The 11,041-nt window shown below is 34.7% G+C and overlaps 1 protein-coding gene across 4 annotated transcripts in view; it reads right to left on the bottom strand.

The window, feature by feature from the left end:
- ARMC8 (armadillo repeat containing 8) overlaps positions 1-11,041 on the bottom strand; it is a 78,717-nt gene that overhangs the window by 9,708 nt on the left and 57,968 nt on the right. For 3 of the 4 annotated variants that reach the window (XM_088132372.1, XM_088132371.1, XM_088132374.1), the window contains 8 exons: positions 10,821-10,902; positions 9,690-9,776; positions 7,978-8,070; positions 7,526-7,675; positions 6,857-6,952; positions 5,157-5,252; positions 4,358-4,430; positions 1,281-1,374 (listed from right to left, as the gene is read on the bottom strand). In XM_088132372.1, coding sequence (XP_087988498.1) covers positions 1,281-1,374; positions 4,358-4,430; positions 5,157-5,252; positions 6,857-6,952; positions 7,526-7,675; positions 7,978-8,070; positions 9,690-9,776; positions 10,821-10,902 — 771 coding nt within the window. The remainder of the gene's footprint in view (positions 1-1,280; positions 1,375-4,357; positions 4,431-5,156; positions 5,253-6,856; positions 6,953-7,525; positions 7,676-7,977; positions 8,071-9,689; positions 9,777-10,820; positions 10,903-11,041) is intronic. The other variant, XM_088132373.1, reaches the window with a different exon arrangement.

The raw sequence follows: 11,041 nt of genomic DNA, 5'->3' as shown, positions 1-11,041 counted from the left end.
ACAGACATCCATCTTGGATTAAAGCTGTTCTGAAATGATTAGCATGTGAAAACACAAGGATATTTCAGTCACATACAATAATTAGGGGAAAACACTGTAGATATCTGTACAAATGTAGACTTTTGTTTGCCCTTTAAAAATTTATACTGTCAAAAAACAGTAAGGCAAACTGTTGAATTTATACTGTCCCAAACACAGGAGAATTCTGTCATCCTGAAGCACCTTGTCTCTGTACAGAAGGAATAAGAAAAGTAGACAGCTAACACGGGAAAAAATCAGAAACACTGCAAAATTAAACAGCCTTCTGCTTTCTTTCTAGGAGTTATCCCACTATTCTCTCTCAATACTGGCCTGGAGAGCTTTTGCACAGCTGTGCTATGTGGCAGTTGCTCCCTTTCCTGGATCAAGAGGCTCTGCCCCCCCTTGCCTTAGTCAACTCCGAAGTGAAATACTGCAATGCGCTTTACGTGGGGTTGCCTTTGAAAAGCATCCAGAAGCTGCAGCTGGTTTAAAATGCAATGGTGTGGACAGTCATGAACACCCCTCAGTATGCACACATTACACCTCTGCTCCATGAGCTGCTTTGGCTGCCAATATGCTTCTGGATGCAATTCAAGGAGCTAGTGGCCACTATAAAGCTCTTCATGGCATGGGGTATTTATTATGGTATTTGTGGAATTGCCTTTCTCCAACCATTTCTACGTATCCCGTCAGATCTGGCAGAAGAGACATGCTATGAGTCTCATCAATTAAGGAGTGCCATCTTGTGGGACCCAGGAAGTGAGCCTTTATGTTCTGGTCCCTGCCCTCTGGAACATTGTTGCCCCAGATATTAGACTGTTCCGACCCTGCCAGCCTTTTGCAATGCCTTGAAGACATGAGTATGTTCCCAGGCATAGGGGTCAGGTTGTCAGTTAGAGCCTGTGAAATGGTTTTTCATTGTTATCTTATTCGTTTTTTACCTTGGCTGCTATTTGTTAAGTTATGTATTAACCTTCTGCTAGCCATCCAAAATCACTGTGGTGGGATGGAGGCCATAGAAATTGCATGCATGCATGCAAAAACAAATCAAGCACAGAAGATTTCATACATTGACACAATGACTAAGCCATCCTAAAAAACTAGAGACAATTCTGGTTTGCAGAGGGAAAAAAAACACAAAATGCAATGAGAAATAGAATTCATATACAGCTCTGTACCATCAAATCAGTATACAGAAAATCTAATTACAAAGTGACCAAATTTATTTCAATTTGGTTTTGGAATTTTTGTATACTTACTTTTCACAAAGATTTGGATCTGATGACTGACTCAGTTTATGTAGAATATCTACTATTCCAATATCTCTGAGTTTATCCTGACGATCTTGGGAACCTAATATAAAATAATTGCATATTGATAAGTGATGTATTTTATATCCTTTGCCAAGACAGATTAAATAGTGGCAAGGCAGTATACAATACAGTGCAAAAGCCTGCTGAAACACCTGAAACTCACACGGGTAGATTTCAGATAACCCTTCCTTACCTTGCCAGGTCTTGGTCACACATACCAGCTCTGCTTTTTTCTACACAATCAAGTAGTGAAGGATCACAATCTTATTACAAACAGACCTGGCATTCACTAACAGCAGCCTGAGGCCAAGATACTCAACAATATGATATTGTGGGTATAGATAAGTGGATGAACTTAAACAGGGAACAGACATCAAAGAGCTGATTCTCCCTTTTCCTGCAATGGCCCATTTATCTTTGGTTTTAATCAAAGAGAAGATCTGATACATTGTCTATTACCTTGGAAATGAAAGAAAAAACCCACACATTCTTCAGCAATTCATAAATCAAATTTGGTGGATCTATTGACCAGTAATCTACTTTCTATTACTTTTATGGTAGTTTAACTGGAATAGCAAGAAAAGAAGTTATATTCTTATCTTACTAATAATCATTGCCATTCTAATTTACAGTATAGCTTCTTTTCTATTCTTTTATTTAACAGTTTATTAATTTAGTATTATTGGTATTATGTTATAATTTTAAAAATAATTTTATTTCTACTGAATAATTATCTTTTTTTACTGGAGTCAAAAGAAGAGGCAAAGTATGACCCAACTCAATATCTTGTCTTCCTCACTCTGCCCATGTCTTCTCCATTTTATATACTTTTGGAACAATATAAGAAATAGATAATTTATGTTCTTGTGTAGTTAATTTAACTCCTAAAATTCTATTTTCTATTTGAATTGCCTGTAGTTCTAATGCTAATAAAAATAAAGAGTGGGAAAGGGGATACCTTGTTCTTGTCCACTTTAATATAGTACACTGCTGTGAAAAAAAACCCTATTCACTACAATTCTGGCTTTCTGTTCTGTATAAATACTCTGTATCCATGTGAAAAAAAAAATAGGACCACAACTCATTTTCCTCAGAACTGTAAACATAGGCCATTCCAAATTGTCAAAGGCTTTTTCAGCACCAAGAAAAACCATGGCCATTTTTTTGTTTTTCTGATCTTGTCAATAACATTTAAGATATGAATGATATTATTTTTATTTATCTCTTTGGAACATAGATCATCTGATGAGGGTACATAACATCAGTTAGAAAGCCATGTTGTCTCGTATCAAGAATTGCCGTAAAAAGCTTCTAATACACATTCAATAGAAAAATAGGTCTGTATTATTCAGGATAAGCTGAATCTTTCCCTACTTTATAGATCAAAGAAATAAAAGCTTCTTCATGTGGCTGAAACTTGTTTATTACTTGAGTTAAGGATTTAGTCAAAATTTCTTGAAAAAAATTGTAATAAACTGCAGAAATACCATCAGTTCCTGGAGCTTTATTCAATTTCATTTTTTTTAATTGCTTCTTCAGTTATATCTTCTGTTATAGGTTAATTGAAAACCTCTTTTTACTGGTCTGTAAATTTTTAAAGTAGTACTCCATTCAATTATTCTTCCATTTTTGGGGGTCATATTCCTGTTTGTTATATAATTTTATATACTAATTAACAATTGCAGCATCATATCATTCATTGGAGAAACATATTTAGTTCCATCTTAAATAGAAGTAATAATTCTTTGGTTCTGTTTCTTTTATAATTGGTAAAACTAACAATGTGGCTGGTTTACTGCCCCTTTCAAAGTATTTTTGTCTAGTAAAGTTCCAATTCTTTATAAATTTCATTTATTTTAAATAAATCATTTCTATATTGCTTTTAACTTTTGCTCTAAGTCCAAAATTGGATTAAATTTATGACTTATTTCTAACTGTTTAAGATCATTTAATAATATGTCTTTCTGCTTTTGCATGGCTTTCTTTCTGTTTGATGTGGGAGAGAGAAATGAACCTCTCATAAATGCTTTAGAAGCTTCCCATACTGTAACTAAGGAAGTTCTAGAAGTTAAATTAGTTTGGAAGAAACTCTTTAATTCCTGATAGCACTTCAATTAAATGAAATTTAATTTACTTATAATAGTAACAGTCCTTATAATCACTGGATTATGATCTGCATATGTTGAAGCTGCCAGCTCTACATCGAGATTTACTGGTAAGCTGCCTAGAGTCACTTATACAGTGAGATGGGTGGTGTATAAATTTGATTAATAACAATAATAATAAAAATAACAATAAGTCAACAATCAGAAGTCCAATGCAAGTCTATTCTAGAACATATTTGTGGACTACAGAATAGTAAGTATATTCTCTCCCTGTAGGTATTTATATCTCCAAGCATATGAGGGAAATGGCAATGTCATATAATCTAAAATGTTTTGGGGGAGTTTACTAGCATTTCCTTTTGATAAAGTCAATTTGTCGAGAAGAGGGGATAAAACCCTATTCATATCCCAAGGTATTAAAGTATCTCCCTCTGCAATTTCAAGAAGTTGGGGGGAAAATTATAAAATTTTGCTTTGTTTTATCATTTGGAGCATAAATTGAGGCAACTGTTACATTTCCAAATTCAGCCTAAAAGTATAGCATTATGAATCAACCTTTCTCATCCTTAATTTGTATTTCTAATGACCATTGTACGTTTTCCGCATATATGGCTACTCCATTTTTTTTTTTTTTGGTCTGCCCAAGGCCATGAATTTGTCTTCTCCTATTCCAGCTCCTGACAAAAAAAGTTTACCTATTCAACTTTCACCCACTGGAAATTGCTCTTTTCATTTTTTTCCAGGTAACTTCCTTTTCAATCAAAGGGAATCATATAGGCTGTTCATTTCACCTGCCTTGTAATGTAGTGATTCCCTCATCCAAGATAAAAATGTATTTCATATGCTCAACTGCTAAATGCAATTTCATCTTAAAATTAAGAGTTTCAAAAGAGAAATCCCTTAAGTATATTTTCTTACCCTCTTCTTCATTCCATATAAGATTAGATACACAAAACATGGCAGCCAGTTGAAGTTTAGCATTTGAGTGGCTCTATGTGGACAAAAAAAAAAAAAAAAATTAAACACACATATTTTAGAGCATTTCTTAGTAAAATCAAATCTCCTTTGGGCTTGACTCCTTTTGACTTCACAGAACCATGTAGTATTATTGGCAAAAATATGGACGTGGTTTACTATTGCTTTCTTTATTACCCTGGCTGATCTAATTAATATTTGGAAGGGAAGCTACAGCCTTGACTGTGAAAAAACAAACAAACAAACATATTCTGGCAGAAGTTAATAGCAAAACATTTCCATATGTTGCCAAGAAAACTGTCAAGAACCAAGTTTGACTCAGATGAAACTTTACATTTCTTTCTTAACCACTATGAAATCCATGTTTCTTGCCTCAAAATTATTACCCCTAAATAATGAGATATAAGATTCACATGCTTTTTTCAATGAGACAGAAGTTGAAAAAAAATTAGAAAAGGAGAAGGGATATATCTTGTATCCTAGAAAATTAGAGCAACAAACAGTTATTAATATTAAGCACATGAAACTATCTTTACTACAGGCCAAATCTGTCTTGGAGGACATATGTTCTATATATCTGCTCTATGTTCTTAGATAAAACTACTATTACTAAAGACTCTTTTACTGGAAATATCAGGGATAGTAAATGTACATTACTCCATACATAACACAAAGGACACCACTGGGCTGTAATCTCTTCCCAAAATTTAATTACAGAAAAACTCTAGATTAAATTACATACCATGTAATACTTTATTTTTTGTAAGATATCATCATTTGTCATAATGAATTCTTTAGCTGTTGTTCCATCTGCTATGTTGGCGAGTATACATAATGTCTGGAAAAAAGGAGGAATAGAAATATATGATAATAACTCTGAGTAGCAATGTTTCATGGCAGCTTGACAAGTAGATGGTTATGACATGTTCCCAAAGTGACTATGTTCCCAAAATGGCAGAGACTGCTTGTTTTCAAACAAACATCTCACTGTCTTGCTTATAAGCAATACAGGGTAAGAGGATAAAACTATGAAGACCTTTATTCAGGCAGAAATTACAACGATTATACAGATAATCTTCAGGTTACAATGGCAACCAGGACTTCCAGGATTGCTGTCACTAAGCAATGCAATCACATGACATCATGCTTTATGACTGCATTGCTTAGCAACAGTAATCCTGATACCAATTGCTGTTGTAACCTGAAGACACGTGGGTTGTTAAACAGGAGTTGTGGGAGTCCCAGGTAAGGAGTACGAGGGTGCAGTGGGGATGGGTGGGGGAGGCCAGGGGAAGGCTTAAGAGGCCTAGTGCAGAATGCATGTGAGTTGGGGGAGTGCACAGGTGGTATGTGTGTGCTGTGGGTGGTCACGACTTACCACAGCAACTTGCAACCTTCCCTGCCAGCTTCCCCATTGATTTTGCTTGTGGGATGCTGGCAGGGAAGGCTGCAAAGGGTGATCACATGACCTTGGCTCCCTGTAACGTTATAATCACAAGCCGGGCACCCGAGTGCCCAGATCATGATCACGTGACCATGGGAGTGCCTTAATGGCCAGAACCTTGGGGACCGGTCATACGCCCATTTTTTCAGTGCCACCATAACTTTGAATGGTTCCTGAACAAATAGAAGTAAGCCGAGGACTACCTGTAAATCACCCCTTCAGGAAGAGAAGTTGCAGAAATATCATGAATATAAATTCATGAAACCTCAGCCTATGTGTAGAAAAACAGCATGAAATTTTGAGGAAAAAAAAAAGATTTTTATTTAAAACAGTACTCATTTAATACTCTGCATAAAACTGTTTCCCCATCCAAACAGAAAAGACAGAAAAAGTAAAATCCTGTAAATAATTCACTGGTGGAAGTGTTTTTCCCCCTCATCATACCACCCTGACTCCTTACCCTGAAAATAAAGGGACAGTGGAGATGATATCACGTCTCTAGACCTTTGGGACCCCACACCCTACAGGCGCCTACAGTAGATTCTCGGTCAAAGGTGACAGCAAAATGGCTTTTTCTCCCTTTTGCACACATAGGTATCAAATCAAATATTTTATTATGGTTCTAGACCAGCATAGACACATAGATATCAGAGGAGCTTGCCTTTCACTCAGGAAACCCATATGTCTAATTAATTGCACAAGCCCAAGGTATCTAAACATTTGAATAAGTTTGGGCATCACATATAGAAGTTCTGCTTGGCTAAAAGGAAACAAGTAGCATATGGTTTGCATTTCTTCAGAACTCAGATAAGAACTTGCACAAGAAATAGTGCATGCAAGCATCCTTATGCACATTTTCTTAGAAAAAGAATTTGAATTTGCCTCCTGCAGAATTTAGAGTTCAGCGCCTTGTTTCTGTTTTGTTCGTTCAACACAAAGTACAGTCCTTCCTGTCTAAACTGTCAGATATGTATCATTAATACAACAATGCACAATACCTGTTCTTTGACTTCTACGTTGTGCTCTCCTTCCAGGATGAGAGTCACTGCTTGCATGATCTGTTTCCCATGAGTACTTATTATCTGATCTATATGCTGCCAAGAGTTTCAAATATAACATTAACAAATAGCTCACCTGAAAAGTTAGGAAATTCAGTTTGCTTTATAGAATTCTTATAGCAGGAAATAAGCCCTGCCAAGTCTTTCTCTCATGGAAGCAAATCAGGTATATGTATAAGACAGCAAGACAGAAATGATAGGTGAAGGTGGCTCTAGCCAAATGCATCAGGGCCATATGTAAATAGTATGATGGGCCTGTTCCTATCACAAATACTGAACAATGCATTTAGATTCGTTTTCCTTTAAAAGCAAACACTGTTGTATTACTCCTTGATCTGCAACATGCTCTATACAATGTGAAAGATGTTCTGGTTTTCAGATGGAGAGCTCTCAAGTCCCAAAGCTTACAATTTGTAGTAGCAAGAGTTCAGAAAGAACTCTGTTTTGTCATTTCTACAGAATGTCTGTTCTGTAAATCAGGCAAGTAACAGCTCAAGTAAAGATGATACAAAGTTCTGGGGCACCAGCTCCCAATATGTAATAATATGAGCATCGCAATTTACAAGATCTGCACATTCATTCTCAAAGTATCAATTCATCAATACTTACAGGGCGAGTAGACAAAAGATTCCTAAGTAATCCCAAGGTCTTCATTAGTACATTTACATCAGAATCAGAGAGTAACTGGAATAATTGCTCTGTACTCAAGCCTCGTAAAATGTCTGCTTTGATTTTCTGTTCTGCTTGAAATGCCATATTCTAAAAAGACAGATCAAATTAACCTTATTCAGAATTATCTCAACATTTTCCACAAAGGACCCAGTTCCATCTGCTGTATACAAGGAAAATTTCTTAGCAGTAAAGTTTGTTTGTTCGTTCGTTTTTGCTTCCCATCCTTGAAAGCATTCTAGAGCTCAGATGATTTGACGGCATTTGAATTTAATAAATAAATAAAATCTAAAATTTTATTATATACTTGCAATGTTTTTGCAACGCTGTTTTGGGAAAAATAGGTGATAAAGATTAACATTAAATGCATAAAAATTAACATTAATACATACCATTAAAGCCCAAACTCCATTCACTCGCAAGGCAAGATTGTCACTCTGAGTTAAACTACAGAGAAGTTCTATGGCTCCTGATTCTAAGATAGGCTATGTATAACAAAAACAAAACCAGTTGAGAAATTTCAGCAATATCCCAATTTCACATATTTACAAAAATATTTTAAACTACTTACTACTTTATCATTTGAACTGGATTCTAATGCATAGATGACAAGTCTGAGACACAATACATTAAATATTTCATTTGTCAACAGATATGTATACTAGTGCCTCAGGATAGATTTGGCTATCAAGTAACTATATATATGTAGAAACAACTTAAATAAAACACAGCTCTCTACTGGATTTTCCCACTGGTTGAAATACAGATGCACCTAATAAGAAACTTTTTTGGTTATGGTAACAAGAGTTTTATTTTTATTTATTTAATTTATTTATCGTATTTATAGAGCCGCCCATCTCACATAAAATGACCCTGGGCAATGTACAACAATTAAAAAGAATACATAAAAACAATTACAAGTAGTTTAATGTTGTCCCTAAGGAAGACTTAAATTCCAATGTATAAATATTTTCCAATGAATATTTTTATCGGCCAACTTTGGCTTTTCAGGGAAATATTTTGTGCCAGCTCTTTCATTTTTTTCTTTTTTTCTCCTATGTGTAGATTAGGTTCATATTATCTTGTGGTTTAATGTTTTGCTTTTCCAATGTGGTTGCATTATTCGCTTAGGGTTTTTTTTAATTATATGTAATTAAGATTTTATAACTCTACTTTTATTTTGTTTTAGCATTTTAAATTTGCTCTTAAAACAAGACTTTTTGGAAAAAAAGATTTATAAATAGTCTAGGATACACCTCCAAGCTTACATGGTATCTTCTTTCTTTACATATTTTACATTTTTATAAGCTCAGTGTAGAATACTCAGTCCAAGTGCTGTAAGTATTTCACCCAACCTTTTGATTTTCCAGAATGTTCCATCTGCTTCTCCTACCCAAAACTGCTGTTAACTGTCCCATCCCATAGTTGCAAATGATCAACAGATCACTCTTTATAAAACTTGAACAATCTTTTTGACAAAAAATTCGTCTTTCATAGTTTCAGAAAGATAATTTATTACATGACTATAATATGTTAATATAGGCAAAGAGACAAATTATTGTGTGTGTTTTTTTAAACAGTATACTTGATTAGTATAGGATTTAATTTTTCCTCAGTAGCTTTTCCCTTAGTATTTCATATAAACAGTGGAGGAGCTTCAACTGTATGGAGATTTACAGATCCAGCTGGATTCCAGAATCCGCTGGGGAAAGTATATCTACTGACCCAGATAGTTTTCCTTTTAAAAATCTAGAATAGCACAAGCTATTCTAGGTGCTAATATCTAAGCACTCTCAACAGCCATCACAGCTACTGATACATGCATATTTGGATGAAATATAAGTGCAGATGAAGCAGAACAGCAGAAACTAGAGTACAGCCTTAATGGCTACTACTTAGTGAACACTAACAGTATGATTTCTTTACTCAAAGTAACATTTTGCATATTTTGAAAGAAAAACTGCTCTTATAGTTCTAAAATCAGACTGCTGAGAAAGACCAGAGACAGGACTTCATCCTCATCATCTCAGTGCATATTCACATTACATTTTATACCAAGAATCAGAAATCTACTTCTGTGGTTAAAAAAGCCCAATCAACCAACCTCTTTGCTTGGAGAAAATTCTAAGAGAAGATTGCATAGAGTAGAAGATGCTACCACTAAAATTTCATCTGGAGCATTCTGTAATACCTGAGAGAGAAAAAATAGTTTCATCATAAGAAAGCTTTCCCCCCCCAGAATTTAGAATAATTCAGGGACTGCTACATATATCAGATAACTAAATAAACTTCCCTTGCTACCTGTGTAGATGCAGAACCTGGACCCTAGCTTCCTTTATTACTATTTAGAAATTAAATAGTACCAATATCTATTTTTTGCAGTTGATTCTTTTCCAATTTCAAAACAGAGTCCTAACTGACATCTCAGTTGCCTATACTTAGCCAGGGAAAGAGAAAGAGGAAACATGTCTTCCTTCTTTAAAATGCCTAATGACACAATACTCCCTTTCACATAACAGAAGATAACATCTAATCTAGGTGGAAATTACTCAAGCCTTATGAGTTATTATTCCATCTTTGCCAGTGAAAAAATATAATGAAAAATTATTTTCCATAAAGTTTTAGAGAACACTGCAAACAATTCTTGTGTTTTCTTAGTGGTTTAGAAATAAATGAGTAGTTAATTCACCATAAGGATTGCAACTGGAAAAATCACCAGAGTTTTAAAAAAGCAGTTACCATCTGAAACACCTTTACAGAGTAGCACTTTAAACATTTTGTAGTAGTGAAGTATTTTCCTGACTATGAACCCCAATGGCACTGACCTTTAAAAACATCTACTTCAAAATATCAATGGATCCCAGCTTCATAAATGTAAGGGCAGGACAATTGCTTTTTTAAAAAAATCATATTTATCAAGATAAACATTCTGTTGTCATCAACAGTTAAAAGAACCTAAGCTGAAACAGTAATTCTTAATTAAAAGTATAAACCGACTACACATTATTTTAAAACCATTTTATATCTAACACCACCCTTTTATTCCAATACATTATACTGAATTATTCCTAGATCTTAGGAAGATCACATTTTAGGTGAATTGAAATGAACAGCTAAATCACTAGAGATATATTTTTAGATACAGAGATATCTTTTCTTTAACTAGCCTTGAAACTGTACTATAATATTGTCACTGTCATTTATATCAGAACAATCAATCTCCCAATGTGCTTACCTTCATTAAGGGTTTCCATACAGCATGATCTTGGAAACTTGTTCGTAGTTGCTGTACGGATCTTGACAAACTGTGCAAACATCTGCTCAGAAAAATGAGGTATAAGCTGCAAAATACTTCCTTTCCTTAGAATTAGCTTTGCATCTAAGCATTCTGAGAAACTCAGCTAAGAACTGAGAATTCAGACTGTTATATCATACTACAATTACTGCTAAAGATAA

Source organism: Python bivittatus, unplaced genomic scaffold (assembly GCF_059951505.1).
Source record: "Python bivittatus isolate LINGU-HERP-01145 unplaced genomic scaffold, Pbiv_v1 ctg000980_np1212, whole genome shotgun sequence".
Lineage (NCBI taxonomy): Eukaryota > Metazoa > Chordata > Lepidosauria > Squamata > Pythonidae > Python > Python bivittatus.
Note: the sequence above shows the minus strand (reverse complement) of the source record. Positions and strands in the feature narration are given on the sequence as shown.